This window comes from Protopterus annectens, chromosome 11.part0, assembly GCF_019279795.1.
Source record: "Protopterus annectens isolate FY-2018-M chromosome 11.part0, PAN1.0, whole genome shotgun sequence".
NCBI classification, from domain to species: domain Eukaryota; kingdom Metazoa; phylum Chordata; order Ceratodontiformes; family Protopteridae; genus Protopterus; species Protopterus annectens.
This window is the reverse complement of record NC_056745.1, coordinates 1,040,065,001-1,040,085,137: the sequence shown is the minus strand read 5'-3', so window position 1 is coordinate 1,040,085,137 and position 20,137 is coordinate 1,040,065,001. Positions and strand designations below refer to the sequence as shown.

The 20,137-nt window shown below is 41.2% G+C and overlaps 1 protein-coding gene across 2 annotated transcripts in view; it reads left to right on the top strand.

The window, feature by feature from the left end:
• The window catches only part of TRMU (tRNA mitochondrial 2-thiouridylase), a 497,373-nt gene that overhangs the window by 282,966 nt on the left and 194,270 nt on the right, over positions 1-20,137 (top strand). For both annotated transcript variants that reach the window (XM_044088386.1, XM_044088385.1), the window contains 3 exons: positions 836-1,008; positions 1,133-1,186; positions 11,354-11,420. In XM_044088386.1, the coding sequence (XP_043944321.1) occupies positions 836-1,008; positions 1,133-1,186; positions 11,354-11,420 (294 nt within the window). The remainder of the gene's footprint in view (positions 1-835; positions 1,009-1,132; positions 1,187-11,353; positions 11,421-20,137) is intronic.

Sequence of the window (20,137 nt, the reverse complement as noted above, 5' to 3'; positions counted from 1 at the left end):
AATCTTGATGAATAGATGAGAAATAGGAAATTCACCACTGGGATCACTTTTGTGGCTCTGCTCGACAGGTAAATAATTTTCTTGGGTGGCGAAAGCCAGGGTACCTTTTTGGCTAGGCTTATATAGGCCCTAGGGCCAGTAGCCTAGTACCTACCTATGAACTTATAGTATTCTTTTCAGTTTATTTCCTGGTGGTGTTCTTTTAGGATTCTTGCCTCCCTCCTATGCAAAAATTGCTCTGAAGCTTTTTGTGCTCCAACTATCTTTATATGGGGTACCTGTCAAGCTCATGGGAGTTGGAGCTCATAGATGGCGATCTTTAACCTTGTAAAGCCGGACGGTCACAGGGAGTAGGAAATGTCTAGCATAGACTACGGCAGCAGTGATCTACTACAACAGCTACTGTTATGGTAAGTTTGCTTACACAACTGTACTTGCTCTTTACTTTTCTGAAACAACTGTTCCCAGATTATATGAGAAGCCTTTTACCTGTGGCTATTCAGCATAGACTTAAAAGTTGAGTGAGGTCTGTCTATACACTTCTGTACCCCTTGATCTTAGAACAGGTAAAGGGGAATTTAATAGTTTGCTGTATAGTACAATTGAACTGTGTAGCAGCTACCAAAAGCAATGGGTACATAAGGGAGTGTGATACATTTTGTCCTACAACAGTTTTAGACAGTATGGTTTGCCCTGGCAACTTGGAAGACTTTACTCTGAGCTTGGACTAAACAGAGCAAGACAGAGTGCTTTTCACACACAGAATTAAGCATCAGAAACAAGTAATGAAAGTCATGATTCTGACGATGCATTTGTTTTATTTTAAACAATGCAGCTGTTAAACTTCTTCAGGGAGCCGACTGTCTTAAGGACCAGACGTTTTTTCTAAGTCAGATACCTCAGGATGCCCTGAAGAAAACACTATTCCCACTCGGAGAACTGACAAAAGATTATGTGAAGAAGATTGCAGCTGAAGCAGGCTTCCATCATGTACTGAAGAGAAAAGAGGCAAGAAATGCAAACACCTTTTAATTTAAACTAAAAATACAAGTCAAGAGATCAGAGATTATAATAAAGAAGTTGATAAATGGTAGCATAGTACTAAAATATTTTTGTTTGTGTTTTTCTCTAGAGCATGGGTATATGTTTTATTGGAGAAAGAAATTTTGAAAAATTTATTCTTGAGGTAAGCAATTGTTTAGTGTGTATACTGATCTGTTTTTAGCCAAACATAAAAAAGTTAAAAAATTTTAAAACGTGAGTTTGTAAGGTAACAGGAAATTAAACTGGATTGAAAATACTGAATTTGTTCATAGTCGCATATTAATGTATTAATGATAAGGTAGACAAACATATAATCAGTTCTGGTGGATATCACATTCATTGTACAGTCAGCAGTTACACTAATAGGCAGCCATGCCACTTGTATTCTTCCCCATGTTGAAATCCACAACTGTTTCTCATGTGAAGATCCAAAGGATAAAACTTATGTCTTTTGTTAGTAGAAAGTAATCCACCTTGTCATCTACCTTTATGAGTGGCTGTGTAACTTGATAGAACATTCAGATCTGTATACTGTGCACATTAGCAGAGCAGTGGCTGATGGACATATTTCTAGTAGCTGGCAAAACAGCTTGTGTTCACAGCTGGTTATTACATAATAGATTTTTCTCACCACCTGTCAGGGAAATCTGCACTAGGAAAAGCTGAAAAGTTAGCTGGAGGACATGAAACTACCTGAAAAAAATGTCAAAACACCAAAGCTCGGTTGCAAGGTGTGGGTATAAGGAGACAGGAGTTCCTGTGTCACAGCATTAGGAAGATAAAATGGCTGAGATGTTTTGTTCTTGGAAATGGTATTAAGAAATATGTGCTTATGATTTATGTACTATGTTTTGGCAAGGAGTTATGAATGACGATTTAAAATCTGACTTTTGGAACAGAGTGGATAAATATACTTACCGTTTCTTGCAATGGCTTGGGATAATACTAATTAGTTAGGGTATCCCCTACATGGGGGTACTGTGTAGGTATAGCCCCCACATCAGTTTGAGATACTTTTTTTTTCAAATAATTTTTTATTTTCCAAATAATATAATGTTTAACAATACAATCATCAATAAACAAGTATTATAAACCATTATGTACACTATGTACAACTGACCTGAACAAAGGCGGGAAAAAATTAATAAAATATATGAAATTAGTAACAAAAATTTATAATATTTAATTAATAAAGTTACACACTAATTATTTAGGTTCATTTTAATGTCTCAATAAGAGTTAAACATTTTTCCCAAGGATTGTCCATGTTTTAGGTGAAATTCTCGATTCCTTCACCTTGATTTCTAATGTCGCTGTTTCTTCCATCAATCTCAAGAATTCTTCCAGAGTAGGTTCTTGTGAAGACTTCCATTTTCTAGTTATACATTTCCTTGCCACACCTAGTATGGACCAAAGTAGGTACAGATCTTTTTTACTGATTCCAATAGTATCATTAACATTTAAGAGGACTAAAGATTTGGTTAAAATAAAGGTATCTGTGAGTATAGCTTGCAGAAAAATAATAATTTCTTCCCAGAATATATACATGGAAATATATTCACAGGGCATTTATTACACCTGATAAACTAACCAAATTCAATTCACTTGATAAATCCATTTGTTGGAGATGTGCTTCAAGCTGTAAAGCTGATTGGTCTCATATATTTTTTGGATTTTATTAATATAGCTTGAGATACTTTTGGTGCTGTTTGAATATTTGTGCTTAGAACTGCATTAATTCAGAGTCACAGTTAATAGTATCTAATAATCCTATTAGTCCAATGAAGGAGACGTTACAAACACGAGCACAAAGGACCATGAATATGTAAAATGCGTTTATTCAAATAAAACAGGAGCAACTCAAGTAGGTAAGTACTTTCACCATGACCTTCTTCAGACCAATATAAAACATGCCCCATTCACCCAGTATAAATATTTTAGTAGAACCAATCAAATGACAGAATAAAAAATCACGATCTCTGAAATGAAGTGGAAACTTTAGATAGAGAGGAATTCAGGCCAGACCCTGAAGAAAATGTGGAACCAACTAGGGACACGTTAATTTGGAATATCTCTGGCCCAGTGGTTTCTGGCCCAGATTTGTGGTTTATTGGCCTTTTGGACAGTTTCTTCCATCACTTTCAACTTTTTGGCTTAAAAGCCTGTGTTTTTGCTCATTTCCCCCTTTTCCTGTAACTAGTCTAGTCCAGATACAGATTTGCTGTGTCCAAGACTGTAAGCTTCTGAGCCACCCAAGCCTTTCTGTGTTGGAGGGAAGCCTTCTAGCATATCAGTAGGAGTGGTAAGCACTAGGTAGCCTGTCTGCCACAAGAGGAGTGGCTCCTGGTCCAGAAATTGTAGTTTATTGGCCGTTTGGACAGTTTTTCCATCTCTCTCAACTTCAACTTTCCAGTTTAAAAGCCCACGTTTGCTCTCGTTTCCCACCTTTCCTGTAACTAATCTAGTTCAGATACAGACTTCCTGTATCCAGGACTGTTTGAAAGCTTCTGAGTGGTGCCAGAGCTTGTTCTTCAATTTTTCCCTTAGATCTTCTAGTTCTCTCCTCTCCTGCACTTATACTAGCTTACTAGTCTAGCACTTTACCAGACTTCTTGTAGCAATTATTATAGCACACAAGTGCTACCAGCACTAAACGTTCTGCAAGGAAACAGATCTAGTACTTATTATCAATGCCCGCCCCACCAGGCATGTCTAAAGGTCAGTTCTTTGTAGTTTCTTCTATTAACCTGGTGAACTTGGGCATCCTGAGGCAATGTAGCAGCTGCCTCGTGTACACCGACAACCCTCTCCTCTTACCCTCCAACACTCAGACTTGCGAGAGATGCACTTATATATCCAAATTGGAAGCCACGCACTCTCCAGCCAAGACCGGAATAGCTGGTCAAGAGGAGAAGGTCAACACTTGCACCACACCACATGGAACACATAGCCCTTCGAAACACACACCAGCACTGCCTTCACATAAAAACACAAACCACACACCCACCTTCACGGAGGCTCTCATTAAAAATCTACCCAAGCAGCAGAGACCTCCATGGCAGAAACGCACTCGACCACTGCAACACAACACTAATCACGAGACACATAACTCTCCTAAACAGTGTGCCACTCAACCAAAGCCCCTAAGGCAAAACAGCATGCCCAACACACTAGTCGTAGGTGACTCTATAGTGAGGCACACTGATATCCCACTCACTAGGTTGAATAAGGAGAAAGTAACAGTCAGCTGCCTGTCAGGTGCCAGGATCTGACACATAACTCATGCACTCAGGTCACTCAACAACAGGTACAAATATGACTCTGTCATTGTACATGTGGGTGTGAATGACCTGAGACGTACCTCCCTGGACAACATGAAAAGAGACATGGAGGAGCTCTCGGATTGTATGACCCTAGCCCTGAGCAGCATCCTACCATCACCCAGAATGATACCACAGTACAAGCAGAAAATTATTTCAACAATTGGCTAAGTTTCTGGTGTCATTCTAAGGGGATCCGGTATCTTCCTGCCTGGGATGACATGATTGATAGACCTCGATGCTTTAAGAGATGGCCTGCATCTGTCACTCCTGGGCTTCCGGATACTGGCCAAGGCTCTTGCCACTGCTATAGTGCCTTTTTAGGCAGTGTTCCAAAGACCAAATTACCACCGTAACAGCTACAAAAAAATGCAATCTGAGTGTCATGTTGCTCAACACTAGAAGTCTAAATCTCAAAATGCACTCACTCAAGGCACTCCTTAAAGTGGAGAACATCGACATTGATGCTGTAACAGAGACCTGGTTCAAGGCAGCAGAAAGCACACCTGCACTACCAGGCTGTAACTCATTCCACATCTTTCGTCCCCAGAACTTAGACCGAAGCTCCAAAGGCAGTGGTGTTTCCATATTCATAAAGGATGCATACACCTCCAGACTGGTAGCCCAACATAACTCATCAGAGATTCTTCAGGTGCAGCTAACATTGGGTAAGACAGTGATTTAGGTTGTAACCTGGTATAGGTCCCCAACCATGTCCCAAGACTCGCACTCCACATTCCTAAGCACCCTGGAGAATATTAGGGTCCAACCTTACACTCTCTTACTAGGCGACTTCAACTACCCCTCCATTGACTGGGTAAACTACTCATGTACCAGTGCACTTGCCCAACGTTTCCTGGAGTTCATTAATTCCAGTGCCCTGGTCCAGCTCGTTCTTTCCCCCACTAGAGGTAGCAACATCCTTGACCTGGTCATTACTAACATGGGCGACCATTGCTCTACACCAATAGTCAGCTCCTCCCTGGTTAGATCCAACCACATACTAATCACCTTGGAAATCCACATCCAACCCAGCCCCCACCCCCCTGCAAAGGGAACCACCATAAAAAACTTCTTCAAAGCTAACTTTGGGATCCTAAAAACAGAGGTGGCTAACTTCATGGCACCCATGCAAATGGTGAATAGTTGTGTGACTGCAGAATCATACACCAGTGCACTGTACGAACATGTACACATATGCATGGATCTCGCCATACCCAACAGAAGCAAGACACTCTCCTCCAAAAAAAAAGGAAGCCAATCTGGTGGTCCCCTGCCATAAACAAACTCTACAACAGAAGGAGGAAACTGATGTGGAATAAGGTGAAGTCCCAAGACTGGAAAAACTCCGTTATCTGCCTCAACAAAAAGTTGAGATCCCTCATCAAATCCTCTAAAGCTAGGTATGAAAATTGAATTGCAGCAGATAGTAAAGACAACCACAAGGCCTTCTGTAGTTATGTAAAGAATCTCCACTGCAATACCCAGTTTTGCTGTGAGCTACTGCACAATGGTACATCCTGTACCGAGCCAACAGATATTGCCAGTATACTGACTGACAGATTCAGTGCCAACTTTACCACCCCCAAATGACCAGTCACAATACCAGTAGATTGCCAGGCACGCAGTATTACTGCTGCACAGGTTAAAACAACACTGCCCAAGGCCAAGAATACAGCTTCTATGGGACCTGACAATGTCCCTGATTGTGTTCTACATGAACTGCAGAGTGAACTAGCACCTCACCTGTGTGCCCTGCTCAGTCACAGCCTCCCCTCAGGCTTTGTCCCTGCCGAATTGCGCACTGCTACAGTCATCCCCCTCCACAAAGGAGGAGTGACTACAGACCCTGGGAACTATCGCCCCATTAGCCTGACGAGTCTGATATGCAAAGCTATGAAATGCATCATCATGGACCTAATAAACAAGGATATAGGGAATCCCCAAACTCTGGATCCCACACAGTTTGGTTTTGTGAAGTGTAGATCATGCCTGCTCAACTTGGATGACTTCTTTGAGTCAGTCACCAGAGCTGTGGATGAAGACAAGGTGGTTCATACAGCCTACCTTGATCTGGCCAGGGCTGTTGATACCATTCCTCACTCAGGAATCATAGAAAAACTCACTAAGCTTGGCATCAACCCCTATATCACTAGGTGGGTTGCAAACTGGCTCACAGAACCCACAGTGTGAAAGTAGCTGACTCCAAGTCAGACTGACGATTAGTGGAGTCTCACAGGGTTCGGTCCTGGGTCCTCTCCTGTTTGGTATCTACTGTTCTAAAGTCCAGGCCAACATGAAGGGACTCTGGCTGACAAAGTTCGCAGACGATTACAAGTTGGGAGCTATTATTAACTCCCCAAGTGATGTTGACATCCTACAGAATGGCCTTACTGTGACCAACGACTGGTGTCATAACCATGGCCTTAAACTCAATGCCAAAAAATGTGTCGTCATCCCCTTTGAGAAAAACCCAGTTCCCATGAATTACCACATTGATGGTAGTCTACTGAACACAGAAGGCATTATAAGAGATCTGGGAATACAGGTTGACAGCAACCTCTCTTTTGATCACCACATTGCCACTGTGGTCAGACAGTCCTTCTATGTGGCACATGTCATTACTAAGGGTTTTGCATCCAGGAAGAAAGAGGTCATTGTTTCCCTCTACTCTTTCCTCATTAGGCCAATCATTGAGTGCAATGCCCCATTTGGTATGTACCTTACTAGACACCTGCAGCAACTGGAGAGGCTGCAAAAGTACCTCACAAGGAGGATCCTAGGCCTTAAACACTTGTCCTATATGGACAGACTCAGAAAATTCCAACTATTCTCTGTCTCATATCGCCTACTTAGAGGCGAACTCTGCTTGACTTACAAAGCCATGTCTGACCCAGCTCTGTTAGAAATACTACATCTAAAGAAATCCCAATCCCTCTGCACCATACGCGCCAGAGACCTCAACCTCATTGCCACAGTTAACAGAACATGCTGGAGGGACAGGCTCATAACCCAGAGACTGCCCATGCTATGGAACAGACTTCCCATACATGCCAAGCAGAGCACCTCACTGACCCTCTTCAAGAGAAATCTTGATGAGTGGATGGGAAACAGAAAATTCACCCCAGGGATAACACCAGTGGCTCTACTCAACAGAGGCACTGAGAACTAAGGTCGTGTGGCACTATGCCAGGGTAATCCTATGGCTAGGCTTGTAAAGCCCCTGGGCCATTAGCATAGTACACACCTATGAATCTATGATTGTGTTCTGACTGTTGATGAGGCTTCTGTGTTGGAGAAAGGCCTTACTTTTATCCCGACTAAGAGACGTGACTTAACGGACATGTTGTTAAATGTTAAACTTTTTAGTAGAATGTGCTTTTGAAGCTTGAATTTGGTAATAATATGGGGGCTGATGTTTTTTCTTTTAAGAGACCCAGCTCGTATATTCCCAGTTCACATCCATTAGTAGATGCTTTTAATAAATGGGTTGAGAATGATTTGTTTCACTTGTATGATGACAAGAATGATTATACACAATGCAAGAATTAGGAGGTTTAACCTTAGCCTGAGACAGAGGGAGGCTCTAAAACGGTTACAAAAGGATGACACTGTAATAATCTGGCCAGTGGATAAAGGCAGCCCAGTTGTTATGATGAATAGAGATGATTATTATGCATCTATGAGAACTATGTTGAGTGACAGTAGTTTCTATTCTAGGATTGATATTATGTATGTACATAATTTAGAATGTAGGATTCTTGATGTGTTGGAAGACATTTTTAAGAGCAAGTTAATTTCACTAGACTTGTTTATTTTCTTGAAATCTGAACATTCACTTATACCTATCATTCAAGGACTCCCTAAGATACACAAGGATGGGATGAAACCATCTCTTAGGCCTATTGTGGCAGGTAGAGGTTGGTGTACTGAACCATTCTCACTGAACATAGAGAAGTTCTTACGTCCAACCTTAGACAGCAAATAGGTTTGTTTTGAAGGATTCCAAGCAGCTTTTAATGGATTTATACATTGTTTCCAATACACTATCTGTATATATGGATTATCTTTTTGTCACCTTAGATGTACAGTCTTTTGTTTACTGTCATCCCTAACACTGCAGGGGTTGATTTAGTACAATATATTAGTACACACAGTGAATACAGTGAAAGTTTGATTGACTTACTGTGTTTATTCTTGGAGACTGTCCTTGAGACTATTGTTTTTGTGTTCGATGGTGAAATATATTTGCAAAAGGATAGCATAGCTATGGGCACATCTTGTGCCAATAGGCACGCCAACATGTTTATGGCCATGTGGGAGAAAGACCGCTTGATTGGAAATTAGTTATAGTCTAGATTTATCCCATTTTGCCATCGGTTTGTGGATGATTTGTTCCTCATTTGGACTGGGAGTGAGGAACAGTTGGTAGCCTTCCATGAACAACTAAATGGAGCCACTAGTTATTTGAAATTTACTTTGTCCTTTTCACCCTTTTCGATTGCTTAGCTTGATGTTTTTGTACAGAGGCTGGATAATAGTATGGTGCATACAGGTGTTCAAAGGTAATCATGTTATAGAAACACCTTACTTGATAGGCATAGCATGCACCCTCAGTATGTTTTTAGAACTGTGATTAAGGGTCAAGGGATGAGGGCATTGAGACTTAATGTTTCAGATGTTGGGTTTCATTCCGAGCTATCCAGTTTGTTGAACAAACTTGTGGAGAGGGAATGTTATTCCTCAGAAGTAGACAAGGTACTGGGTGACATACCTGACCATCGAAGAGGTGCGCCTTCTCCCTATTTTTCTGCTACAGTGACTGTTACTGGCAGTATGAGGTCCATTGAGGATCAGAAGAGGGTAAAAGTACCTTTGTTTTATACCAGTGACATTGATACTATTATAGATGTGATCAAAAGAAACTGGGATATATTAACAGTGGACCCTGTACTTAGGGGGATTGTAGGAGAAGTACCTAGTTGCTTGTTTAAGAATAAGTTGAACTTGAAAAGAATGTTGTGTAAACCGAGAGATTTGCCCACTGATACATTATCTAAGAACCTCATTACCAGACCCTGTGGTAGGTGTAACTTCTATAGAAGTATTGATGATAGTGGACAGTTTATACATCCAGCCACGGGTCAAAAGTTTGTGTTTAAGGTTTCTGCTGATTGCTACACTCAGCATGTGGTTCATCTTGCCCATTGTTTGTTATGTCATTTGTACTTTGTTGGTAAGACAGGATCAGAGAACACCTGTATAATATAAGGATACTGTCCAATAATAATTCATTGTTCAAGCATGTTATGCAGGAAGGGGAAGAGCATATTTTTCATTTTTTGGTTGTTGATATCACTACACACAGTATATGTGAGGGGGATATTAGGAATTGCACAGAGAATAAAGAGAGATGGATCCTTAGGCTTAGGGCAGAGAGGGGGAAGGGCTTAAATGAGAAAACATCCCTGAAACCTGTATTGAAGTCTAGGCCCCTGAGAGTTATTTAGTACACTTTGTTTTGGGTTGTTTTTAACATATGTAAGATTTTCCTTACAGTTTTATGTATGTATACATGAATTTATATGCATAAGTTCTTGAGTGTAATAAGTTTTTTTATGGTTATTTTTATTTCATTACAAAAGCAAGTGCTTTTAATTTTAGATGTCTTGTTTATAGGAACAGCCCATTGATTTTTTATTCTGCCATTTGATTGGTTCTACTAAAATATTTATTCTGGGTGAATGGAGCATATTTTATATTGGTCTGAAGAAGCTGATGGTGAAAGAGCTTACCTACTTGTGTTGCACCTGTTTTATTTGAATAAACGCATTTTATGTATTTATGGTCCTTCGTGCTCGTGCTTGTAACATTGTCTACTTTGTTGGACTAATTTACTTTTGCTTATTTTTTGACAACGGGACATTTATCCCTTGGGTTATTTTGTGGATCTGTTTGGTTATCTGATAATCCTATGGTTAGCCTCTTGCAGGCATAAGTACACAACTCTGAGGAATGTGATGTTACTAAAAGTAGAAGAGTCAGGCATTATTTCGGTATTAGATGACTTATCTGCGTTATAGTTCTTACAGGCATGCCTTGCACTGCCTGGAAAAAGGGTTACAGAAGCAAAATAAGATATGTATTCAATAACATTTGGCTTGTAAAACTCTTTTAAATAATTGTAAACTTAATATTGTATTTGCAGTCCCTTTATGATCAGTATTTATGAATAAGAAACAGCTGTTAGAGAAGTGACCATGTAAAGCAGAGTAGGGTGTTAGTTTTCATTCCAGAAATTTTTATTCAGTGAATGATTTTATGGTGTGATGCATCAGTAGTTGTAAACTACATTGCTTAGAGAAATACTACGGTAAGTTGTAATAAAACATCCACTTAAAATATATGGCCCATGTGATAACAGCAGAGAATACAACAGAGAAGTTGTGTAATTTAAGTTTTCCTAGCATCAGCGTAATTTCTGACTAAAAGTATTCTTTCAGGTGCTTTGCCTATAACGTATACCTCTAATACTGAGCTAATATGTTGACTAGTGAGCACTTAAATGTACTGTTCCGTTTCACTTGTATTCTGTGCAGTAATCCTGTAATGTTCTCTCTATAAAAATGCCCCATTGCTTAATTGCTGAATTGTCAGTCAGCACTCCAGTGATGCACCCTGTAAAATGGAATAACCCCATTTCTGCTTATTGCTAAGTTAATCAGGCACATAGTAGCTCAGTTAGCTTCCACACTTACAAAAACTGGGGGTAAGTGAGAAACTATGTATGTAGTAATGACTTTGGTTTGTATGGTGCAGTATATTACAGGAATTCTCTCCCTCACATTAAAGTAGCCCATCATCTTACATCAAAAATGAGCTCATATATGAGAAGATGTATGTTGATAGCAAATCAAGAAAGCTTAAGAAATAGTGTGTAGCAGCTGTGAAATATCTTAGAGGAGTGCTTACATATGTGTTTGTTTTAGTATTTAGAACCTCAGCCTGGGAATTTAGTTTCTATTGAAGATGGACGAATTATGGGAACACACAAAGGTAAATCCACTCACTTTGAAATTGTCTTTCTTTGTATTCTTTGTTTAATAATCTATTGTCATTCTGTTTTGGTTGTGGTTATATAATACTCTAATTATTTTTACAGTTGAAACATTATTTTTTTAAATATTTGCTGGCTCCATTTATCTGTAAAATGGTCAAAACATCCCCTATAGGCCCATTTATTCATCCCTATCCCAGCTGTACTAGGAGAGTAGGAAAGAGAGGTGGAAAAAAGAGTCGGGGATCATAGTAATCATCTGGTGGGGTTTAAAATATGTATTTTTTGGTAAGTTCCTACATTGTATCCCTCTTGGCCAGAAAGTATTGTGCAGTGCCTATACCGCTGAGCCTACAATGAATACATCATTTTATCCACTCACAGTTTCAACTGCAGTACTTCAGCAATCATCAGTGAGCTGACTTTCTCTTTATTCAAGTTTGTAATACCTACACTGCTTGGCCTTTTTCTGTGTGGTGGTTTTGCAACAAGATTCTATCCATGCCTTGTTGCTAGGATAGGTATACTAGCATGAGTCACCAGTCCTGTCACTTGGTGCCAGTATATTGTTCTTTAGCTTGCAGGATGCCATTCACTTTGCTTCATATTTTTTGGTTTACTCCTCATAAAATGTATAGTTTCCTGGCAAATCACTGAAGACTGCGGTCATTAAATACTAGCAAACATTTGAGTTTCAGACTTGTTATTCAGGAGATGCATGCTAATGCAAAGTTTATTGTATTAATGTTCTAAGTATATTAACAGTAACATTTAAAATTTTCCTGATAATGGACAATTGTCCTGATTTTATCTGTAATGGTTTGGGAGGTATTATTATTATTTTTTCGCAATTAGATGTGGTATACAAAGCAATATGACTGCATCTGCTGGGTGTGGGTTGTATGCGGATGAAAGTAACATACCCTCTTTTCTTTTGATCATTTTAAACAGTCATACATTGCAGAACTAGTGTGCATTTTTGAGAAATAAGTCTGAATGCTTGGGCTATTATGCATTTGTGTGAAATAAATCTGAAATATGTTATTGTATCTATAATTATTGTATTGATTTTTATCACACTAGGACATCTGAGCTGTCCACAGTCACTAATGTGGCTGTAATTGCTGGATATGGAAACATTTTATGTGGCTGAGAATGGTGACCCTGTTGTCAGTATCAAGTTAAACAGATACAGTGCTGTACACAGTCAAAATTAGGTCTATAATTGTTAGGTGCTGGGACTGCATTTACATAAAACAGGTTGGAATACTTTACTGTGGACTTTTTTATTACAGTTGGACATTTGAGGTGTACACAGACAAGTGTCTGTAATTGATGGGTACAGAATTGGTGGCTAATGATAGCAATTTGAATGGTTTTAAATATGGAAGGTGAATCCAAAAGAACATATGCATTTATGTGTGGTCCAAAAAAATGTGTGTATGTCACCATTAGATTGAAAACCAGGGCACATGGTACACATACACAGCTACTGACTGTTAGCAAATTTAAGTATGCCTAAAATAGCTTTTATTACCCTTGGTGCTCCTACTACTTTTAGAGTTGTATTGGATGTCTTTATTCCATATTGCTCCATATTGCACTATGTTTTGCTTGCACATCTTGGTATTTCATGATTTTACAACGTATGCAGGACATTGCAATCTTTAGGTGTTTAGGTATTACTGTGATTAATATTACTGTTTGTCCTTTCTTCATTGACTACATCTGTTTTTTTTTTTGGCTTCTACTTTCTTAACTTTTTATATTAAATGATCCCATGTAATCAGAACTTGTTTCCAGTGCATATCTGCTATTTGTATGTTGTAATGTTTGCCCAATTTGACAGTCTTGCTACAGAATTATGCCTTTCAGTATACAGACCCTCAGTCTTGTGTATAGCACAACCAACAACAAGATGTGCAATTGTTTCTAGTTCTGCATTGCAAAACCTACATTTTTCTACATCTCCCACTTTTTCTTGTAGACTTTGTTAACAAATGTGGATGTAGTTTGCCAACTTGAGCTGCCATTATTAACCTTTCAGAAGAAGAAGGATAATTCTGGTTTAAATTCATCTCTCCTTAACCATTCATGCCTCAAACCTTTTTTTTTTGTTTGTAAACACCTTTATTAAATTATCAGTCTGATGTTAATCTTCATTCATTCATCACTGATGGGTTGTTTGTTCCATCTTCGGAACCAAGTTGGTCTTATACCAAGCTCGCACCAGCCAAAAACTCTCGAGGTGCATGTTTACCCATAGTACCCTTCTTCCTGTTACCTCAGATCTTGTTTGCTGCATAGCCGTAAAGCCGCTTTCAAGCTAGCTCTCAGCTAAGTCTTATATTTTTTTGATATTTGATAAAGCTTTGATAAGAATTTTGTTGCATTTTTCCTTTATCTCTAGCTCTCATTGTCTGTCACTAGTCTTTACCCTTTCTATTGAGCATCTGATTCCATTTTCCCTTCAAATTACCTTTTGGTAACCTCAGTACCATTGTTGGTAGGGCCTTTCTCCTTACCCATTGTGGTAATCCTTAAGTACCATTGCTGGTATTTCTTCCTTCTTCCCTTTACTTCTCTTACTTCTCTCTCCAAAAAAAAATATATATATATATATTTATATATATATATATATATATATATATATATATATATATATATATATATATATATATATATATATAATCTTCCTTTCTACCTATCTGTCTTTAGTGAATTATTGTAAGTGTTCAGTATGTCTAACAAAAGGGGATGTCAGGCTTTAAACAATGCCAGAAATGTAGTTGAAAAATGCCAAACAGCGACTCTGATGAAGATTGTGTATATTGTTTGGGAGTTCCTCATCTCTCCGTGCAACCAGCTTGCTCTATTTGCCAGGGATTTATCTCCCGTACTCTGAACGAATGCAGGAATAAGTTAATTCTAAAGGGCCTCCTTAAGATTCCCTTTTCAGGGGCTCCTTCTGTGTCAGAGGGCTCACCCCCACCTAAGAAAGATAAAAAGAGACCACATTCCATACCTTCTTCACCTTCTGGTGATAAGGATAAGCCATCTAGACCGAAATTACCCAAATTGTCATCAGAACAGAAACCAGTTTCTATGATAACGACCTCGGTACCATCAACTATCTTAGTGTCATTGGCAACTGTTTCGGCACCGACAGTGTCTACGGCACCATCCATAGCTAAACTACAAATTGTCACCTCAACACCCACCTTGGTTCCGAGTGCCGTCATGGCACAGAGCTTACCCACGGTACCCATGACTATGGTAGACACTCCTTCCTCCCTCGTCTCCAAACTCGAGACAGTGGTGCCGTTAGACACTGCAACTCGGACCTGATACTCCCCGTCAATGGGTCCTTTCCTGAGGCAGATATATAGCCCCTTCCTTGAATGGCTAGAGTCCCCATCAGGGATATCCAGCAGATCCACCAGGAGCCTTTCTGAACTAGATGTGGTGCACCTTGTCGACCAGCTGCTGACAGCCAGGGGGATTCCTACACCTTCTAAGACCCAGCCCCCTGTGGGAATATTTCTCCACGGACTCCATCCTATTCTCCTCCTTTGACCTTCTTGCAGGTTTCAAACCCTTTGACCCCAATGCCCTTTTTTGTACCCACATCCTCTGTGGCATTAGTGGATCTCACTGTGGCCTCGCAACCGGCCTTTTGGTCTTCGCCTCGTTCTGAGCCAAGTCTTCCTCAGGTCCAGGATTGGGTTACAGGCTCCTCGATGCCGATTACAATTCCGAGCATGTATATGGTGCCGTCCACAGTGCCAGGAGTCCTGTCGGTATCGATCCCTCTTGAGGCTCCTCTGTTGGGAGCAGGCTTGACAGAGTGGGGTTTGACCCCGATTCCAAGGTTGTCTTTCTCGGTTCTGGGCTCCCATCCCTCTTCGGGTGGACCTGCTTTCCAGACAATGGAGAGGGCCCTTGCCTCTGTAGGCAGACCTTTGGCGTCGGAGCCTCAGACGTGTCCTTCCCCTGAGCTGCAGCTGACACAAGCCACTGTTTTGGGACATCAAGCATGAGAGCCTCAAGAGACCCTACTGCAGGGTGCCCCTTCTTCCGAGTCCTCTTCAGAAGTTCCCACTGAAGAGGTACCACGGAAGAAGTCATGCAAGAGGAAGCACGTAGACTCCCCTGAGGAGTCTCTTACAGAGGATACAGATTACAATGAAGGGGAAGGGTCCCCACGGTCACCCCCTGAAGATGTCTCCTTTGGAGATATCCTCCAAATATTGAAACAGAGGGGTGACTGGAAGCCCAAAAATCCTTCCTCTGAGGAATCCGTATTCCTGCAGGCCTTTCGTGCTCATCCATCTACCTCTTGGGTGACCCCGCCTGCAGACAAGCTAGTTCAGCTTGTGGTGCAGCATGCCTGGAAGAATCCTGACTCTGTTGAGCCAATCCCACAGAGGCCAGATAAGATTCTATCCCCCACGAGGAAAGTCTACATTGTTCTAAACATCTACCTGTAGATGCTATGCTAGTGGCAGCAGCCACAAAGAAAGAGCTCGTCGAAGAGAAGCTAGACTGTTCATCCACTAACAGGGAGTCCTGGGCAGTAGACAGATTAGAGAAGCAAGTTTTTGCTTCATAAACTTTTGCCATACTGTCTTTGAACTGTCTGGCACATTTTACTAGGCTCCAAAGAGACTTAATTTCTGAACTCTCTGGAACTGTATCAGGATAGTTGTCTGAAGAGGTAAGCGACAACGTTGCATCGCAACTAGCAACCCTGGAGTCAATATCTAACTCACCCATGAGATTATCCCATGCAACCGAAGGAGCGGCAAGAGCTGCGGGTTCAGGTATAGTTATGAGACATCATGCCTGGATGCACCTTTGTAATTTCGCGGACCCCTTTAAGTCTTCCTTCCTGAATGCTCCAGTTTAAGCATCTTCCCTGTTCAGCCCAAATGTGAAGGACAATCTAGCCAGGTGTGAGAAGGACGGCAAGACCCTGTCTGCAATAGATGTATGCTTTTCCAGCCCCCAGCATTCCTTCTCCAGGAATCAGAGGAGTGGAAAGTTGTGGAACAAAAAGTCACAGGGTCCTTTTCGTAACGCACGTGGCGAGTTCACCCCCAGAGGCAGAGGGCGTAACTCTTCTGGAAAATACCCCTACCAAGGCAGAGGGGGCCCGCATAACCAGGGACCCAGAGATTCTTTCTCTGGACAACCCTACCAGCGCTCCTGAAGAGCTTTCTTCTGGAAGCAAAGCAGTCGGGGGACATTTCTATCTGCACTATGCTACCTGGCAATTGATAACCACCGACTCTTGGGTGCAGAAGATAACCAGAAGTTACCACATCCCATTCGATTCTTACCCAAAGCCACCAAGATGAATTCCTGATGTTCCACCCAGTCAAAGGGAAGAAGCAGCTCTATTGATAAGAAATCTGTGCCAAAAGAGCGTCATCCAACCAGTCAGATCCAGATTTTACTCAAGACTTTTTTTGGTGCCAAAAAATACAGGGGGCTGGAGACCATCTTGGATCTCAGCAATTTAAACAAGTTTTTCACTCAAACAAAATTCTGGATGGTTACGGTTCAGTCCATTCTTCCCTTTTTAGAGAAAGGTGATTGGATGTGCTCAGTGGACCTTCAGGATGTGTATTAACACATCAAAATGGCAAATGCTCCAAAAGGCTTCTTCACTTCCGGCTGGGAGCCAATCACTACCAATTCAGTGTTTTGCCATTTGGACTCTCTACATCCCCCAGAGTGTTCACCAAATGCATGGCAGTAGTAACAGCTCACTTGAGACTGCAAGGATTCTGGGTGTTTCCATATTTAGATGATTGGCTCCTTACTGCCCCCACCAAGCATCAACTGGTAACAGATCTAAAATACACCCTCTCTCTGGCAAACCTTCTGGGAGTTTCTATAAATTGGGAGAAATCCAACGTGACTCTGACCCAATCCATAGAATTCATAGAAGCAGTGTTCAACACCCATTCATGTTTAGTCTCTCTCCCAGACCACAGATTACAAAGACTAAGGCTTCAGCTCTGGGTGATACTCTGTCAAAACAAAGTTTCAGCTCGAGAAGTCCTCCAGCTCCTATGTTCAATAGCAGCGTCTATACCAATGGTGCCTCTTGCAGAATTTCACATGAGACTCCTCCAATGGCTTCTGTTATCTCAGTGGTACCCAAATCATCATCCTTTACCCTTTCAGATTTGAGTAACAAATCGATGCAGACAGGACCTAATTTGGTGGATGAGGCCAGAAACAGAGCTTTGCAGCCACCCCTTCCATCCTTCTCAAACCAGAGCTACTGTGACCAGACCATGGATGCCTCCCTGATAGGGTGGGGGGGGCATTTTCAGTGAATGGCAGTCCAAGGCACATGGCCTACAATAGAGGCCAATCTGCATATAAATGTCCTTTAACGTAGGGCAGTGCTTTTAGCATTGCAAGCATTTCAGTCCATCCTACCTCCTGGAACAATTGCCATCCAGTCAGACAAACATGTCAGTAGTCTGGTATATCGGAAGGAGAAACCAAGTCCTACCCCTTATGTCAAGAGGCCATAAGAATTTGGCAGTGACGATAGCTTCCAACCGCTTTCTGTTAGTAATGCATATTCCCAGGGATTCCAGCATGATTGCAGACAAGCTGAGCAAGTGCAAGTCTCCTGCCTCACGAGTGGTCTCTGTCTGTACATAGCGGCAAATATTTTCAACTGTTGGGGCCAGCCTTGCTGCGACTTATTTGTCTCCCTGTCAAACCACAAATGCAGCAGCTACTTTGCCCTAATTCCCCCGCAGGGGAATTCCCCAAGGGATGCTCTAATCCACGATTGGCTCACGGGATTTCTATATGCATACCCCCCATTCCTCTGATTCCCCAAGCCATGAAAAAGCTCTTCGGTTGAAAAGCAAAGTGATCCTGATAGCACCTTATTGTCCTCGACAAGCATGGTTCCCCTTTCTCTGGCCTCATTGTCGACCGTGGATTCTGGATCCAACTCCAAGTCTGATTTCTCACCCCCAAGGGTTGAGTGACCCAAACTTAACCACTCTCAAGCTGACAACTTGATTTCTCCACTTCTGCTGATCGCCAGGCAGAACAACCTTTCCTTCCCAGTACATGACATTATTCTGGCCTCTCACAAACCATCCACCAGGAAACTTTGTCTTGACAAATGGAAGAGGTTTTCAATTTGGTCTAAGCAGAGAAAACTAGACCCGTACTCAGCCCCAGTTACTGCAGTGCTAGATTACCTGTCAAATTTCTTTGAAGATTGTGCTGCAGCTTCAACTATACGGGTTCACCTGGCTGCCATTTCAAATTTCCATAATGGTTTTGGGAATTCCTCCTTGATCTCACATCATCTATGTAAAACTTTTCTAAAAGGAGTCTCTCACATTAGGCCTCCAATCAAACAACCTATAGAACCATGGAGCCTCACACTAGTCCTACAATCTTTAACGCAACCTCCCTTTGAACCTGCAGCAACTTGTGACATCAAGTTCTTATCCTGGAAATCTCTTTCTCTGGTGGCCATCACATCAGTTAGGCATATTTCCGAGCTCCATGCAATGTGCGTAAAACGCCCCTATTTAATTTTCCACAAGGACAGAGTATCACTCCGGACAAATCCATCCTTTCTCCCCAAAGTAATTTCTGATTTTTTCTGTTAACCATACTATTGACCTACCAGTCTTTTCCCCTAATTTTTCTAATAGAGAGAGTGCTGTCTGCATTCGTTAGCCGTACACAGACAGTTGGCGATTCTGTCTAGATAGGACAAAAACAATGTGCAAATCAGACCAGCTATTTATATCATTCTCTGGTCCTAAAATGGGAAAGTCAGTTTCTAAGGTGACCTTATCTAAATGGCTCAGAGACTGTATACTCTTCATTTGTCATCACGAAAAAAAAACCTTATACTACAGAAAGTCAAAGCTCACTCCACTAGATCAATGGCAATGTCTGTGGCATTCCACTCAAGAGCTTCTATGGACGATATCTGTGCAGGAACAACATGAGCTACTCCTCATACCTTCAAAACTCATTACAAATTGGATTTGGTCTCCAGGGGAAGAGCTTCATTTGGCTCAATGGTGCTCAGGAATATTCTTCCATAAGGGCTGCCCAAGTGACACAAGGTAGCTGGGGACTCTGCCCCATCAGTGTTGACTGAATGAAGATTAACAGAATCAGTTCCATATGTGTTGTTGTTCTTCATTCATTCATCACGTCCCACCCTCCTTCCCCCTCCTAAGGCTCCTGGGGGATACTTTGGGACCAAGTCTTGAATTTATCGTACTTTACTAATAACGGGCAAACTGGATCTGAGGTAACAGGGAGAAGGGTATTATGGGTAAAATTTTGTTCGGCCGACTCTGTTCCTAGGACGAAACCGACAACCCATCAGTGATGAATGAATGAAGATCAACAACACAGATGGAACGTTATGGTAAGACATAACTTCTTTTTTAGTACATAGGCACACATACATTAATAGAAAATAAAACAAACCATATAAATGTTTTTCATGTATTGTACACAACATATGCATTTTCTTTCTTTTTAACAATTATTATTCAGTCCAGCATTATATAAATTGCTCAATTTCTGCCTTCCCCTAAACCTTGCTGTTCCTCCTCAACATTATTCTGCATGTAATTATCCCAGAAATTTCATTTATTTCTAGGTAATTTACTCCTTTCCTTTTTTAAACAATCCCACC